This window comes from Alexandromys fortis, unplaced genomic scaffold (assembly GCF_014885135.2).
Source record: "Alexandromys fortis isolate MF-2015 unplaced genomic scaffold, M_Fortis_MF-2015_v1.1 scaffold_8_9099976_23576923, whole genome shotgun sequence".
NCBI classification, from domain to species: Eukaryota; Metazoa; Chordata; class Mammalia; order Rodentia; family Cricetidae; genus Alexandromys; species Alexandromys fortis.
In genome coordinates this window covers 13,474,326-13,492,606 of record NW_026067899.1, presented here as the reverse complement: position 1 = coordinate 13,492,606, position 18,281 = coordinate 13,474,326, and the positions used below count along the sequence as shown (strand labels likewise).

General features: G+C 39.1%; 1 protein-coding gene across 2 annotated transcripts in view; it reads left to right on the top strand.

Moving 5' to 3' along the window:
* Nucleotides 1-18,281, top strand: part of Gpd2 (glycerol-3-phosphate dehydrogenase 2) — a 136,424-nt gene that overhangs the window by 74,210 nt on the left and 43,933 nt on the right. For both annotated transcript variants that reach the window (XM_050122261.1, XM_050122257.1), the window contains exon 6: nucleotides 327-490. In XM_050122261.1, the coding sequence (XP_049978218.1) occupies nucleotides 327-490 (164 nt within the window). The remainder of the gene's footprint in view (nucleotides 1-326; nucleotides 491-18,281) is intronic.

The following is an 18,281-nucleotide window of genomic DNA, read 5'->3' as shown; positions in this document are numbered from 1 at the left end:
AAGGCCTCCAACCTACATTGGTTGGATCCATCTTTAGACCTGAGACCCAGGCATGGGTGTTTATCTCGAATGCGCCTGAAGAATTCCAAGATGCAGCAGGCACCAGGCATGGAGTTGGTCATAAACTCTCGTTGGTTCTCTCCTGCATGGCAGGAGCAGCTGTGCAGGCTCAGGTTTTTTTTTTTTTTTTTTTCCCCTTTCAGACCAGTACTTCTAGGTTTACCTTTGCTTTCCCCAAATGGCTTTCCTTGTAATTTAAGGTGGCATTCTATAGTGTTATACTGTGTTTCTGAAAGAACACCCCTTTCTCTCTGCTTCTGCTCTAGGTGGTGGCAGCTGCCTTATTACTGGGTGGGAATCAAGCTGTACGATCTGGTTGCAGGAAGTAATTGCCTGAAGAGCAGTTACGTCCTCAGCAAATCCAGAGCCCTGGAGCACTTCCCCATGCTGCAGAAGGACAAGCTGGTAGGCGCCATCGTCTACTATGACGGTATGTGACATTCCTTCCCTTTGTCTGAGATAGTTTTGCTGTCCAGTGGTGACCCCGAGAGTGCACTGACCCTTGGAGGACACTGCAGTGGAATCGGGTTGCATTCTCGCTTTTAATGTTAACTTTATGCAACAAACAAACGTACCCACAGCTATTTTTTTTTTTTTTTCAGTACTGGCTGAAAAACTACCCATGGTACTTTGCTTCTTCTATCTGTTTAATTAATTAAAACATTTTTTTTTTTTTTATTTTTAAAGATGTTCCAGATCAGGCTGCCCTGGAACTCACTGTATAGACTAGTCTGGCTTCATAATTGTGGCAATTCTCCTGCCTCAGCCTCCAAAGTGCTGGGGTTACAGGTGTGCACCGCGGTGCCTGGCTATTTGTGTTGTATATTGTTTTTCCTCTTTGACTTCTACTCGTGCCTCATGGTTGGTTTGGCCCATTTCTCATAGCGATGGATTTTTACCCCACCCTCACGCCATTCAATTTCTTCTGTGTTCGGCAGTGAATACTTGCCTTATGAATATATTATGATGTTGAAAGCAGCTGAGGATCTGTTAGATTTTCTAGATGAAACCTCTATTTTCAAGGGGTTATAAACCTAGAGAAAAATGCCCCTTGGGCTGAAAATTGACATGTTTTTGTTTTGCATAGTACACACCATTCTTGAGCGTGTAATTTATGTGTTGAGGGTAGATGCATCTGTTAAACCAAACTTTCGTGTTTTATTACGTGTTTGCCTGCTGGTGGACGTTTTCTGACCCGACTTTACCTAATGTCCATTTGCTACATGTTCAATGTGAATTCTGTTCTGTATGTGTGTACATAATATAATGTGTACATTTTTATTTGAGGAAACTGAACAATAAATTTCCACAACCAACAGCAACAATACAAACCAGTGCATTCAAAGCCATTTATTGATCTTCATTGGTCATTTTAAAGTGTGCACAGGACTAGAAATTAATGCAAGAATATTCATTTATAAGAAAACTAGGTGGACACAGGTGATGGCACATGTTGAAAAGTTTTAGAAATTTTATTACACAGAGACATCTCAGACTGTGAATCTCAGAGATCCCCCCCCTTCACCCATTTTGTGGTCTTTATATCTGGTGTTAGATACAGAAATTCTTAGCACAAGGGAATGTTTTTTGGTTGTGTTGTTTTAGAATGTTTGATGCATATGTTTATATTATTTGATACTATATCTGCTTTTAAGTCCATCTTTCCTTTCTTCTTCTTTTATCCCCCAACCTCTTTTTGTTCCAGCGTCACTCTTCTGAACCAATTCAGCTGTCTGGCAGGCTTTTATATATAAATGCAGAATGTATATGTGCAAAAGGGGCAACAGGGACCAAACTTAAGAAAATGTCCTAGGAGCAACAATATAAGAAAAACGTTAAGGGTCTTAGACAAACATTAAGAGCTAGAAAATTATCCGTTTGTGGGGCTTTTCAGCATCTGAGACACCACAGGGGAAGGCACTTAACTACTTTTTTGGTGCCCTTGATGGAACCTCCACGTTAAAGGACAACCTTCACTGTGAATCTGCTTTCTCTGCAACAGACCCTTAATATTAATCCATTGTAGTTTATTGGGTGATTACTGTAAAGAGGCTTCTGGCCCAGGAGTAGGGATTCTGTAAATAGCATCCAGTCTATACTCGTGTGGAAATGCTTGTGGGCTTGTCCTTCTCTTACTTCGTCCTTCCACACAAACCCTTCCAAATTCATACCCGTTGAAGAATATTAATGTCATATCTAATGTTTGTCTTAGTTTGACTTTATTATGAGTAAATTTTTTGCTGTGGTGAATCCAGGGAAAATTTGTGTTTTATAAAACAGAGGAAACATCCTATCAGAATTAAAGAGCAGAAGTTCCTCTAATTCAGAATAAATTTATCTTTATTCTTGGTTAGAAGCTACAGAAATAGAAGTTGAGCAAAAATTATTGAAAATTCCTTTAGAATAATTTCAAATAGATGTTTCTAAATTGTACAACCTTATGTCTTGAATGGAAGAAGTGAAAAATAATTGCTCTGGCCACTTGAAATAAAATATTTTCCTTTTCCCTTTGTTCTGAAATTATTCAAACTATAATATGTAATATTTAAGGTGAGACAAAACAAAAATATAAGAGGGCAGGATTATTCATTTGTGCTCACAGAGTACTCACAGATCTTGACAATTCCTGTTTTATCCACTCTGGTAGGACGAGCAGGCTGTATCCCTGTGAAAATAAGGAGGAAAGAGACACCAAGGCCAAGGGATTCAGTGCACCAAACCACTTTCTCAGAAGTGGGAAAGAAAAGCCTAGTTTTTGACTCAAAGCATTTTGGAGAGAAAGCAAATCTTTTTGAACCATGGCAAAGCTGTATGTATACTTTACAGACATTTTATTACTGAATACTCTCTTGTTCACAAGTAACCATCATGTGGGCTCATGCACATGGCTCATTGGCTAAGAGCACTTACTTCAGAAGCATTAAAACCTGAGATCTCTAGCATTGAAGTAAATAGCTAGGCAGGCCTTGAGTACCTGTGATCCTGGGAGGTAAGAGAGGGCGTGGGCAGAAATAGGTTTGCTAGGGCTTGTCTGACCAGCCAGCCTAGCCTTCCACCCTCCACCTCCCCTAGAAAAGAACAACAAATTAAGAAAAACCTACCAAGCTCCAGGCTCTATGAGAGCTCCTGTCTCAAGGGAATAAGGTGAAGGCAACTGAGGGAGATGCTGATGTCTTCTCTGGCCTCTGCACAGACATACATGCCACACACACATGCAAAGAGAAAAGTGAGGAACCATTGTGTTACAAGATCATAAGACAATCCAGTCATTTCAAAATGAATTCAGGCTTGAAGTAACTTTAAAATCCATGCTTAAATTCATATACAGTTACCTATTTTAACGTAAACAGAAACAAATTGTGTAATTCCTGCCTAAAGAGACTCTTGATCCTAATGAGAAGATCATGCATATTCATAAGATGAAGTTTTCAATGATGTCAGAGTTGTATTAACTATGAACTCTCATTAGTATTACATCAACAGAGTTACATCAGCCACTATGACTATGATGCCTTGGAAACATAGTGACCTGGACCAGTCAACTTTGTCATGAAGTTGGCCCAGGGGTTGATATAACCTTTACGGTCTGTTCACTACTGAACTGTTAGAGCTTTAAGGCGTACATCTAGAGGTAAAAATATCAAAAGATTTTGTCCTTATTTTATCCTTTTAACTTTGAGACAGAGTCTCACTCTGTAATTTGGGCTAGTCTGGAACTCGTCCTGTAGACCAGGCTAGCCTCGATCTCACAGAGATCCACCTGTTCCTGCCCCCTGAGCTCTTGTATTAAAGGTGTGCTCCACCATACCTGGCTCAAAAGTTTTTAATTACTCAGAGCCATAGTTAGTCCTAAATAAATTATGATAGCTACTGCATATGATTAAAGCAAAATAAATTTCTCCAAAACAGTTCCTACGAGCAGTGGAGTACATCTTTCTTGCATTTTGCTTGCTTGTTTTTGTTTTCAGAGGCATGCTCTTCCTATGTGGTCCAGCATGGCCTTGGCATCTTCTCCCTACTCCCTGCCTCCCCACTGCTGGCTTTGCAGGTGTGCTCCAGCACACATAGCTCCCCACACTTCCTGATGTTCTCTCATGGGCATTTTTGGGTATGGCATAAGTATGACCCACTGTGATATTTCACTGTTAACTGTTAAAAGACAAACTGATACATATGGAGGAATAACTGCTATCTTTTTAAATGTAGGCAGAGTAAATGTCAAGTTCCTCAGTAAAATCCATATGAAATGAAGGATACAAGTCACATACCAGATTTTTCCTCCAGTTACAATTTCTTATATTCTTTATTGAAACTATGTAATTCATGCCCTAGCTTTCTCTCTGAACCATAGCCCCATGTCTCCTGAAGCTCCCAATCCTTAGCTGCTAGAGACCTACTAGTTAGATCATCCTGGCTACAGTGTGTGCTCTAAGGTTCCCAGAGTGGTGTCCAAGCCATTCTCTAAGAAAGCGGAAAAGGGTTGAAAGCGTCCCTGCTTAGGTGCTTGGCAGTTTGTTAGATTATTTGACTGCTTCTGGGGCGTAGTCTGGTCCTGAGGAGCTTCTTTCCTCTGCTGTCAGCTTTAGTCCAGTCTTGTAGCTCCTCACAGTGGTGGCACATCCTGGCGATCTCCCAACACGGGAGACACAGACAGCAGGATCAGGAATTCATGATCGTATTCCGCTACGTACTCAGTTCTAGGCCAGCCTGAGTTACATAAGACCTTGCCTTCTGTGTGTGTATGTGTTTTGAGACCAGTTCTCACTATGTAGCTCTGGCTGGTTTAGAACTCACAGAGATCTGCCTGTCTTTGGCTCGGCAGTGCTGGGATTAAATGCACGTGCCACCACACCCAAGGCCATGCCTTCAAAATAAAAATACTAGTTCCCAGAGTGGATTCCTGTTGCCTTGCCACTCGAGTTGGACTTTAGTCATCCAATCCTCTGCACAGAAAATGAGATATAATTAAATATCATTAAATAATTAAAGTCATTAAATAATTCCATTAAACCTCTGTGAAATGGAATTGGGGAACAAAGTTATAGCTTCAAATTTTTCCTTTCTGCCAGTCGAGACACTGACCGAGAAAGATGTCTGTTCCTGTATACCTAACAATACTCATAAGTGCACCTCATGCACATATGAAAATAGCAACCCGAGGAAACTGTGTTGGCTTTCCCAGTGTAAATAAAAGGTGGTTACAGCCATGTTTCGAATGGGGGAATTAAATCCCATCGCTGACTAGAATATTCATTTCTATTCCAGTTTCAAACTCCCAGCATACAAAGATGCATTCAGCTGGTGAGGGAGCAAAGCCAATTTAATCTCTGGCTCCCCTGAGGTAACTGTAGTTCACGGTCCTGCCCCCACTCCAACCTCGGCTATAATCCCTGGCTCCTGGAGGTAAAAATTCACTGAAGTGAGGAAAATTCTGCAGCAGGATATAATGATCCAAAATGACAGGGACAATAATGACAATGAATTTCATGTCTCCCAGTCATAAGCTGAAGATGCTTGACTAGGCTGACGTATACAATTAAATTGTTACAGGTACAGCAGGAGATTGCGGTTAGCGGTGTGCTTTGGGGAAATTGTGCCTCTGGCAAAAGGCAGATTGTGGCATCTAGCCTCTTTGTTAGGAACAGCCTATTACTCCTGTAGGCATGCACCGAGACTGTGTGCCTTAATAAAAGAGAGCCCAAGTTAAAGACAAGTTAAGGTGTTTATCTGCTTTGAAAGCTTAAGGGAAAATCAATTACTCAGTACCTCAAAGGTGATTTTCTTTCCTCCTTCTTCTTTTTTTTCAATGTTTCTTTTTCTTTTATTATTCTCCCCCCCCCACCCCCTAATTGAGTTCCTGGAACACAAATGAAATCAAAATGTATGATACCTGTAAGGAAAGAGGCTGAGCTTCATGGGGTTACCCACTTTAACACAGAGACACACTGACTTCTCCAGAGTAATGGAAATAGGCTGGCTAGATAACTGAACGTCATTGATTTAGGAAAAAGGCCTATGGCCTGTTTTGAAGTGTTTGGACTGCCTTTGCTGCTTAACACAGCTCTCTCAACTGGAATGTTGTCTCCCAGGTGGAGAGGTTGAGCCTCATTTACTGTGATTTAGGAAGAACACGCTATAACTTCTTTGTTTTTTACAATCAAATTCTTTAAAATTTCTACTTTTTGTGATTTAAATGTGTATAGCTTATGAATACAGTGGTCAATGTATTTTAGAAATAACCATAACAGTGCAGGCTATATACAGATATTCACTTTACTTTTGAGGTACTCAGTTTTTCATTTTTTTTGGTCACTAAGGAACTAATCATTTTATTTTTTGATATCTTGTTTATTTAAATGTTTTCAAGATAAATATATCAAGAGAAAAAATATTGAAATCTGAAAGGTGAACATTACCAGTTCTATAAGTATTAATTATTAGGATAACTAGAAAGAAACCAAGGTATTGGTAAGAGAGATATTTTCTACGGCCACCCTTCCCTGAATGCAACCTCTGGAGTAGAGGGTTATGTCATCTTGGGGACTCACATCTTCAAAATTTGGTACAATACAATAAAAACTTGTGAATACTATTTGTATTGTAGTGTCTTAAGTGAAAAAAAAAACCCATCAAGTTCTATTTGCAAATAATCCCCATGGTTCTTACCATTTTCAGACTCTTATTATGTAAAGTTTAAAATTACATGAATAATTACACATAGACTAGAACAGGGCATGAATATTCTATATGTAAGTAATAGAGCATAACAGGACAGACTTTGGAATTTCCAGCCTAGAGTCCAGCTTATTACCAGCCCTGAAGCTGTCTGCGATTGTCCCACACGCCATCGTTCTTCCTGTTTCCTAGATATGGATTCGTCTTTTGTTTAGTATCTTAGCACACAGATAGTTTTAAGGAAAATACTATTTAGTTTTGTTTTTAAATTTTGTGAAGTAATTATTCAGTGTGCTGTGAAAGTTGCCGCAAAGCCTTTGCAGAGCAGATGGATGCACAGTGTGAACTAGATCCGGGCACTGTCGTTGTCTATGACCCAGACCGTCCTTACATATGCCGACCAGGAGAAACATACAGAGAGCTTCACCACGTCACCACATCTGAGTGAAGAAATGGGAGTGAGGGAATGAGCCATCGAAACACAAATGAATGATTTATTTCAGTTTACGAGGTGGAATTAAAGAAGGGTTGAAAGTGAATGGACTGTGAACTGAACACCCCATGGAGGAGTCTTAGAAACAGGATGGTGCAGTTTGGTTGATGTTACCCTGGACAGCTGCTCAACACTTTACTGTAGTCTGAACCACACACTGTATGTATCAGTGAATTAAGCTATTGATACTGGACTGGGCTGTGGTGGCACATGTTTTTAATCCCAGCACTCAGAGGAGGTAGTTCTTTGTGAGTTAGAGGTCAGCCTGGTCTATAGAGCGAGTTCTAGGACAGCCAGGGACTACACAGAAAAACCCTGTCTCAGGGAAAAGCCAAAACAAAACAAAAACAAAATTAGTCTATGATATCTAACTTTTATAGACTATTTTGAAGTTTAAATAAGCAAATAAATGGAAAAAGAACTTTAGAGACAAGTCATTTTCAAGCATTGCTGTTGGTTCTATGGTTCATTTCTCTTTTTATTTTTTATTGAGGATGTTCTGAAGTGAGTGTTAGTTCTACAAGCATCCACTTGTGTATTTAAATTGTCAAGATTTTTCCAAAAAAATATTTGCCAAACCTCTTTAGGGAAAAGCACTGTGCCTATGAGCATGTTCCAAATAAGAGATAATGTTTATAATTTCAGGATTTAAAACAAGATGTTTTCAAAAAGCTTTCTCTAGAATTATTTGCCTTTTTGATGTCATTTTAAAGCATATTTGTTTTCTTAATATTTTGTCCATATACAATTTACACTTCTAAATAACCTGCATAGTTGTTCATCTTGATTTCCTACTGTCCCCCTCCCTGTTGCATTGCTCTCCTTGTTTCCTGTGGGTTACATAAACGAAGCTGACATCACTGCTCATATAGCAGGCATTTTTTTTTCCTTTTGCCCTCAAATGCTGCCTTTTTGCCATTCAGTGTATCTGGATACCAACTAATGCTAAATGAAATTTGACATATCCCCCTAAGAAACAAAACTTATAAACTGTGGCTTCAAAGGAAACCTTGAATAAATAGGACACACTCTGTCCACCCAGGCTAACATCCAGCATATGCTTCAGCTTCTTGATGACGCGGCAGAGCAGCAGAGCCCCCAGGAAACTTGGCAATTGTTTATTGCTCACTTGGCAAGCATGTATTAAACACCAGGCTTTCATTCTCTTATAGTCATTTAAACACACACACAACCGATCAGGTGTAACATCCTGAGATAGCAGTTAACCATATTGCACCTTGTATATAAAAGTCCAAAAACTCAGTATGTATAAAGTTGCCTGAGTGGATAGATCTGGTGTCTTCAGGAGAAAGCTCTCTTCCTCCCCCACTCTTTCTCAATGGCTCTTGGAGGGGGGAATCGGGGAAAGGATCAAAGGCAAAAGCTATTATGTTATAAACCTGTGCATTTGCTCTCTCAGATTGCTTACTTTTCCTAAAGTAAATATGGAACCTATTAACTAGTCATTGTATCTGCCAGTAACATAAATTTATGAACCTATGGGTTTTGAGATAATTCCCCACATATGTGGCAGATATTTTGTCCAACTCTTTGCCCTTATGACCAACAGTGTTTTGTATAACAGTACGCTTTCTAAGTGAGTTTCCTAAGTCATTTTAGTCAACCGACCCCTATATATGTAACCTGAGATAGGATCTTATGATCCATGTATTTCAGGAAGGAAGGGAGAATGCAGCTGTATTTATATAAATCTTTGGGTCAATGTTTTGGATACATGGAGTTGTGAAGGTATTGGTTAGTTGAAATAATAACATTACAGATGAAGATTATTCTATAATGACTTCTATCCGCCATTGATGCCTTCTTTCCTTTCTCGTTGCTATGATAAAGCACATCACCAAAGGAACTGTAGGGGGAAAAGGGCTCGTTTTGGCTTACGTTCTACAGGTACCTGTCGTAGTCAGAAAGACAGACATCATAGGTAAGGAAAGTATTGGTGGCAGGGACAGGAAATTAACTAATCACAAAGAGTAAATGGGAGTGGGGGGGTGGGCTATGAAAACTGAAGGCTTACCTCCCTGTGGCCCACTTCCTGCAGCGAGGCTCTCCTAAAGGGTCTGCAACTTGTCCAGGCAACACCAGCTGGGAACCAAGTGTTCAAATACTTGAGCCCATGGGAATCATTTCACATGCAAACCACAATTAGTTCTTTAATTCATCGCACACTTAAAAAACATAATGAGGCGCTGAAGCAATGGCTGCTTTTCAGAGGAACTGAATTCCATCGCAAGCACCCACATGGCAGCTCACAACTGTTGCTAACTCCAGTCCCAGGGCATTTGAGCCCTCGTCTGGCATCCAGGGGCACTCTGTGCATGTAGTGCATAGACATACATGCAGGCAAAATATCCATATATGCAAAATAATCTTTCTTCATTTTTCTCTCTTTCCCTCTTTCCCTTCCTGTTTTGTTCTTGTTTTCTTTGAGATGGTTTCTCTGTATAGCCCTAGTTGTCCTGTAACTCACTCTGGACCAGGCTGGCCTCAAACTCAGAGATCTGCCTGCCTCTGCCTCCTGAGTGCTGGAATTAAAGGCATGTGCCACCATATTCCCCACATTTATTTAAAAATTAGAAAAAAAAAGACACTTCAACAAGGCATGTTTTTATTATATCTGTAGAAAAGAAATGAGAATCATACAACACAACAACTGCTCCTTTCCAAACTCACAAGCTAATTATCACCTGTCTTCACCTGTGCTCTGTCTTCTCTCCAGAACTCCACAAATGTTAAATCCTAGAACAATCTGTATTGATAGTTCCTTGCGCCCTTTTTGGGACCTGAACCCAGGGCCTTCATTGTGTATGCTGTGTAAGAACGATATTGTTGAGTTATAGCTCAGTCTTTAGTCTATCCCAGTAAGGGTAAAGATTCTATTTTAAGCATAACCACAATTCAGTGTTTAACACTATCTTAATATCTAGTATCTGTTTGCATCCACATATCCTTTGTAGCTACATAATTTTAATAGACTTTTGAATGAGAATTCAATTTATAAATCAGACAAAATTTCCCAGAGATAATGGTGGCATGCCAATAATGTCAGTGTTCAAGAGGTGAAGGCTGATGGTTGTCTGAGGTTTCTGTCCTATCTGGTTCCCATAGTCGTTAGGTCCCAAAGAAATCACACAGAGGTCTACATTAGCTATAAACTGGTTGGCCCATTAGCTCAGGCTTCTTATTAAGTAACACTTACAACTTATATTAGCCCATTATTCATGTCAATGTTAGCCATGTGGCTCTGTACCTTATTTGGCAAGGCAGTCACATTTTGCTTCTTCTGTGGCATGACTGTAGATTGCACTTCCCTCTTCCCAGAATTCTCATTGCCCTGCCTCTGCTTCCTGCCTGGTCACCCCACCTATACTTCCTGCCTGGCTACTGGCCAATCAGCATTTATTTAAAATATAAGTGACATTGTACAGACCATTGTCCCATAGCAGCTGGTGATTGAAATAAGAAGCCATCATGAGCAACACTTTTTCCTTCTTCATATACAAAGCAAAGCAAAGAGTGAATATAGTTCAAAAGCAGGGGACTTGCATCAGTGTACAAGGACTTGGGCCTGATAAACCGTATCTCTAAAAATAGGGGAAATTCTAAAAAGAGCCTCACATACTATGTGTGCTTTCAATTTCATCACCATGGAGCCTGAGTCACACGAATTATGAGTTTGGGGTCGACCTGTGCTACAATGAAAGGGCCTCACTGTTTCAAAAGGTCTGCCAGCAAACAAAAAACACAGAGAAAATACACTCTAGCTAGATAAAGTTTAAGAAAAAAATGGGGCCAGAGAGACAGGCCAGTGATTAAGAGCACTTGTTCTTGCAGAGGACCTAATATTCCATTAGAGCTTGGGGATTTAAAAATAGTTCTTTTCTGACTCTGTTTTTATTTATTAATCAACTAATTATAATATCCCTGTTTCAACCTTTTGCTTCATTTAGAAACCTTGCATATAGGCATACCCTGTTTTGCTTCTTTCCTTTTATTTATGAGTGTTCAAAAGTAATGGCAAAGTAGTTTCCCATGGTTTTTGTAAAAGTATTGAAATTGATTCAGGGAGTATCAATATGTTCTCAATTAGGTGTGTATATTTGATTAGTCTATCCATTAGCGATACTGATGTTCACATTGTCAGTTCCGAAAGGTGGCTCCTGAGCACTTCTGGTTTCTGTAAGTGGCCTGACGTGATAGATGGGCTCTTCTCTAGGTCAAGGTATTTGGAGCTTCCCATGGAACTTTCCCATGCTCCTCTTTTTATAAAAACAAACCAAACCATTTTATTATTTATTTATTTATTGTGTATGGGCACATGCTGTGGTGGCATACAGAGGCTAGAGGACAACTTGCAGGAATAAGTTTTCTACTTTCACCATGAGGATTCTGGGACCTTAACTCAGGTCACAAAGCCTTTTGGCAGGTACCTTTATGAGATTAGCCATCTTTGGAAGTAGCCATTTCTCTAAGGAAGAAATGTTGGGGAAAGTTCATTAGTAACTGGATATTCATTAATGGTTGGTTCTTATTTTTAAGTCTTTCAGTAGAGTTAGGTTTTGTTTTGCTTTTAGGGATATTCTCTTGCTGTTCAGTCTGTGTTGGCACCTGCTTCTGCCTTCTGAGTGCTGGGACTATTATGGGCATGTGCCACTATGCCTGGCTTGTAAATTTCTTTTTAAAAAATTACTTTACTTTTTAAGGGTATAATATAATTACATCATTTATCCCTTCCCTTCCCTCTCTCCAAATCTTCCTACATACTGCTGCTGTGGAAACCCTTCAGTCAATAGCCTTTCAGCAGCCCACGTTGGGCATGGTCTCAGGTACTATAAATGCAGACAAAAAGTGTATGCAAATTTCTCGGCTGCTGGTTTTGGTTCCAGTTTCCATTGTATGCAGAGGACTGCGGATCACTACTCTTTCTGTAAGTTTATCCCCAGATAAACAAACCTTTTTTTTTTTTTTTATAATCCAGGCTATTGTGGAACTCTCTTGTACGCCTACAAAACACAATTTAATTTTATTTCCAGTTTTATTACTGTCATTAGGGTATGTATCAATGAATACATATAAATCATTCTCTTTTGAAGATACATCACACAATTCCTGTTACTGTGGCTATGCTACCAACTGAATTAGCAAAATTCATTTTATTTTTGCCTTATAGACATGTCTTCTTAAAGTTATATTTTAAAATTACATAAGATGCAAGGCTTAAGAGTTAATGTCAATAATTATCCAAGCAGGGAGAGATTTTTCTTTCTTTTTTTCCCTTTCTTCTCAAAGTTAATAATTATTTTACATGTGTGTATGTGTGTGTCTGTGTATGTACATGTGTGGTGCATGTTTGTGCAGGTATGCATGTCCACATGTGCAGGCCAGAGGAGGACTAAAGTGTCCTGCTCTATTGCTGTCTGCCTAATTCCTCTGAGACAAGGTCTCTCACTGAATGGGTTGTAGGATGGTGACCAGCAAGTCCCAGTGATTCTCCTGTCTGTTTGCTACTATGTTGGAGTAACAAACACCCATGGTTATGCCTGGCTTTTTAATGTGAGGACTGTGGATTCAAACTAGGGTTTTCATGCTTACATAGAGAAACCTCTTACTTAGCCACCATCCCAAGCGCCTACTAATGAGTCTTAGAATTTTAATATATTCTTTAATTATGAATAATAGTGGAAGATACTCATTGTCAGCCTCTGGCCTCCATCCTCAAGTTCATACATGATGGTACTTGTACAAGCACATGTATACGTGCACCACACACAATAGCCATGTGTACACAGTGTTATATATGGATCAGTAAACCATACAGCTGAATTATTTTTCATTTGATAAATGAAAATGAATCTTGCTTCCTTTCTTCAGATGCCATAAAAATGGCACACCTACCAGGTTCATCTCTATAGAAAACTTAAAATTAGTCTTTGAGTCTGAAATGCTATTATTATCATTATATAAAATATGCTTTGATTTGTTTAAATTTGCTAAAACCTAGTTCTTATCATCTGCTTGTGCTGAATGCCAATCTCCTTAGTCAGATTCAATGCTCATGTTAATTATAGTCCTTTGAATAGATGGGCCGGCCTTACACTAATACATAAAATTATATACTTGTTGGAAAAAATCTCATTTTGATATGGATCATATAATAGTACATTTAAAAATTTTAGAGATGATGCTAATTAATTATAGTTTGAGGTTAAGATTTGAAGATTCAGGAGGCTTTCTTCTTTTGTTTTAGAGACCTTGAGGAAAATACACGGTCAGGTATAGGCCGTGCTCCGAGCGCTGCATTTTGAAACTTAATGTAAATTTCCAGTTGTGTTCGTCTCTGAGTACTGCTTCAGAAATCCAGTGTGGGACACATTTAGGAAGAAGGGAAGTAAGAAAGATTTGACAAAGTTAAAGACACAAATAGAAGATAAAATGCTGTAATAACTGATCATCAGGAAACTGTAAGGATTGGTGTTTAAGGAACTGATTTTTTTTTTTTTTTACTTTGTTATACAGTTTAATGCCTAGCTAACTGTTGGTGGGATTGGTAGGTGTTCAAGTTCTAACCACTTTTAATGTTAGTACTAGCAGCCTTTCTGTGTAATCCATTGTATTTGTCTAGGAAAATGCTTAGCAAAGGCAGAAAGGGGTTGGGGTCCAAACAATCCACTTTGGAGTTCTTGCCGATGGTGGGGAGCAGCTGTCTTGGTGGAACAGAAAGTCAGACTAGTAATACGCACTTGGCCCCCTACGGAACAGCAATAATAGCAAGAGTATTAGTTCAATTCCAAAACCCTAAACTGCAGTTTCAATTACCCTTCTACAAGCAAGCGCTAGACGTGTAATAGGAAACTGTGAAAGATGGGGCCAGTGTCACACTTCCTTGGTTAAAGGCTCTTGCCACCCAATGATGACATAACTGGGTTTGATACCTGGAACCCACATGATGGCAGAAGGGAGAACTGACTCCGCAAAGTTGTGCTCTGACCTCCATACTCGAAATGTGGCATGTACCCTCTTTACCCAATAATAATAATAATAATGAAACTAAGTCTAAAATAAGGTAAGTTGTGCAAAAGTCACTGAGACCTAGCCCTTGTGAATATAAGTAACACCTTGACAGATTATACTCTACCGATTATACAAGATTTATTATTTCGAAATAACAATTTTCAAAGCAGTTTGATTACTCAGATCATACTTTCCATTAATAAAATACTTTTTAGATTAGTCACAGAAAGTATGGGCTACATACCACCTACTTTTAAAAGCTCAACTTTGTTTACAAACATGACTGTACAAGCAAACATGCTAATTATATGAGAATATATGTCATTGTGTAAAGCAAGATCATATTCAACTATATACATATAAACATGCTAGCTATATGAAATAGGTATGTCTGTTACATAAATCAAGATAATAAACATGACTGTACACATATAAATATGCTGATTATATGAAATATGTGTGTCTGTTATCTAAAGCTAGATCATACTCATGACTATAAACATACAAGCATGCTAGTTAAATGAAATATGTATGTCTAGTATGTAAAGTAAGATGAATATTTTAAAAAATATTTTCTAGTGTATTTTTTCTCATTATATCTATGGGTAAAATTTATATCATCATGCTCTTTAGATATAAACAGAACAATTTTTTTTTACTCACTTAGGTCAAATTTTAGAGTAATAGAAGACATCATTAAAAAAGCTAAGCATAAACATTATTAGCGCAAGCATAATGAAATACATATACAATTTAGAGTAATATTTAAAGTAATATAAATACCTAGATGCAATTAAACACCTCACTCACTAAAGTCTAATTATTTTAATTTGCTGTTTAATTTAATCTTGGCCCTGTCTTCTTCCTACCCTACCCAAATGTGAACAGAATGAATTTACCCCATAAATTTTAATTTCAGCTTCTCCTTTCTCCATTTTGTTTCTATGGCTCTCAGTCCCACCAGCTCTTAACTATACCCAGGTTGTAGCTGAAGGTCCCCCTGTGCCAGGGCTCCTCTATGAGCCAGCTGCTCTGGCTCTGCCCACTCTGGAGAAGGTCTTTCAGTGATGTATGCACTTTCTCCTGTAGAGTTCAGACTATTTGCCCTTGTTAACGGTCTTTTAGCTCTGGCATGTTCACCATCATTTTTATAAATATTAAACCTAAATTTTCAAAGAAATCAGGTTGGTTTATGACCCCAGAAAGTCTTGAGATTATTCATAGTTTAGGATTTGCCCTGAACATTGCTCTCCACAAAGTACACAAAATCATGTTGGAAATTCTGGGTGTAACCAACAGCAACAAACAAGACCATTGAGTAGTAAGGGAAAGAAAGGTTTGGGAAAGAAGTGATTTGTATTGGCGTGTGTGACCTGTGTTTGATGAGGGATTCATGCCCTGTCTAGGAACCCACAGAACCAGGCATTTCCATCAGGTGGAGAATCTGTCCCCTGGAAAAAAGAAAAGGCCTCTAGACACTGTTGCCTCAGGTTTTCTCGTTGAGCCTCACCTTCTGCCAAAGGGAAATTTTTAGACTTGGGGGATTAAAGGAAGGAATGCCGAGTGAGCAGGAAGCCAGGAGGGAGCCTCCCCTGTACAGGAAAAGGATGGGACAAGGAGGTGTAAGTCCCGGTCCAGTGTGCACCACTTTGCTTCCGTTTCCGTCAGAACTCCCAGTATCCACTGCCTAGGTTTTCTTATTTTGTTCGTCATTGTCTTTGTGGTTTGACTCTATATTTGTAAGTCTACGCTTTCTGCTTTCTTGTAAAATCTACAGCACGAGAATGAATGAATGAATGAATGAATGAATGAATAAAGTAACCTCAAGTGTTTCTAAGTTCTGTTTTAAGAATAATCTAGATCTTTAAAACTTCAATAGGGAAAAAAGTCTGTGATTGCCCAACTGGTTTATGTCAGCGTTTTGGAAAGTATAGTAGTCTTTAGAGCAGTATTAGTGATGTAAACCCCCTGGAGTCTTAAGAATGCCTGGTGCGTGCTAATTTTGTACTTATCCAGGTGGAAGAAGGAGAGGAATAGCCAAAGCTATAGATAGAACAAAGGCATGTCAATTGCAACCTGGTCGCAGTTTGGGCCCAACTCTCCTCATCAATCCCATACCGTGACATTGGTAGTTTATTTATTTATTTTTAACCTGTATCATATTAAGATCTAACTTTGACAAATTGCATTTTGATTTATAGTCTGTGCTTTTGGCTTGTGCTTTCATGGCATTAGCCAACTCTAGACACAGAATGAATTCATTATGTACCTTATGTATGTAAGTAGTAATACTTCCTTTTAATGAACATACGGTCACATCAAAGTGCTGTCGAGAGTGTTTCACAAAAGCATCTTTGTGCAGTGCTCCTCCTAAGTTTGTCGAAGACTAATATGCTGTATTTTAAGTTGCATTTTAATGGTGTAATATATTATAATTTTGCTCTCTCTTTAAGGTGAATAGTCTAGTATCGTCTGTTTGAGACTTGATTCTTAGGCTTACATTTTTAATTAGAATTCAACATTTTGACATTATAAATTTTATTTGTGACCAGATGAGTTAAGAGTCTACAAAGTAAATTGACTTTGAATCTGTAAACTGAGCTTTTGTTGCTGACAAAGAATAGATAGGTCACTTTTCATATTGCCTGTCGATGAGAAATTCACAGAACCTACTTATGCAGCCCTTTGGGGCAGCTCTAAGCCTTGGCAGTGTCAGCTAACAAGGCTCTTCTTTTAAGCATTTGTTTCATTTTCTCTTTATGTATATGTATGTGTGTGTCTGAGTGAGTGTGTGTGTGTGTGTGTGTTTGTGTGTGTGTGTCTGCAGAAGACAGAAGACATCATCAGATCTACTAGAGTCCCTTTGGCTTACAGGGATTGTAAGCCACAGGATGTGGGTGCTGGGAACGAAGCTTGTGTCCTCTGCAAGAGTAGCCAGCACTATTGACCATGAAATCATCTCTCTAGTTCCATGAACAAAGTTCTCATCCTTAAAGTGTGGGAACATTTTGACATTTGAAGACAGGGCTCTTAAGGCCAGATGGTAGCGAAGTGAATCAATCACTAGATGGGTTTAATGTCCATCCGGGCTCTGAGCAGCCTTCCATGGTGAGGAGCCTTGAGTGACAGCCACACGGAGTGTCCACCCTGTTCCCATCAGTGTACGGCTCTGGTCAGGACAGTGATCTTTTCAGTGGAATCAAAGGCATGTTGGTAATCAACTATCTGCTGCAGGAAGGGGTCTGCGTAAAGCAAACCAGGTAATCCTTTGTGGTGGTGAGAAGCCAGTCCTTGGGAGAAAGACTAGGCAGAATGTTCAGGCTCTATGGGAACAGGGAGGGCATGGAGGCAGGAAGACTTGTGCTTGGTATTTATTTATGGTGAACTGGACTGTCGCTTTGGAACCACTAGACCCCCGTGGTCTGAGGGTAAACAACAGTTTGGGGCAGGTGATCACTTTGGACAGGTGGGGGCTCCGAGTAAACTGTCAGGTGTGGTGAAGGCTGACTGTGGAGTCTGCCCGTTGAAGGACAGCAAGAATGACAACAGGACAAGGTGACCTGGACTGTCTTAGGGACTAATAGGATTGTTCTGTCACAATAACCAGCATTTCGAGAGAGACCTTGGGAATTGCCAGGGGCCTGGGAAAGAAGTCCTACACATAGAAACACAATATTTGATACTTTTTTGTTGTAAAATGAAAGTGAAAACATTGGTGAGAGCGGTATATCCCAGATTTAGACTTAAAACTTGAGAGTGAAATAACGTAGTTTTATTTTGATGAGAGTCATATAATATATTTGTAACTTATTTTTTAAATTGTAGTGTTTAGAAGCCTAAGGTGCTAGTTTTGGGGTACTATATACACATATATATTTTAACTTGAGTCTCATTACATATTAGTACTTCATAGATAAAGGGAACATCATTTCATCATTTTTAACATTAGCTGAAACCTTTTTTTTTTTTTTGAAAGAGCTATTTGGATTTTTTTTTTCTTTTTGAGACAGGGTTCTGCTAGGTA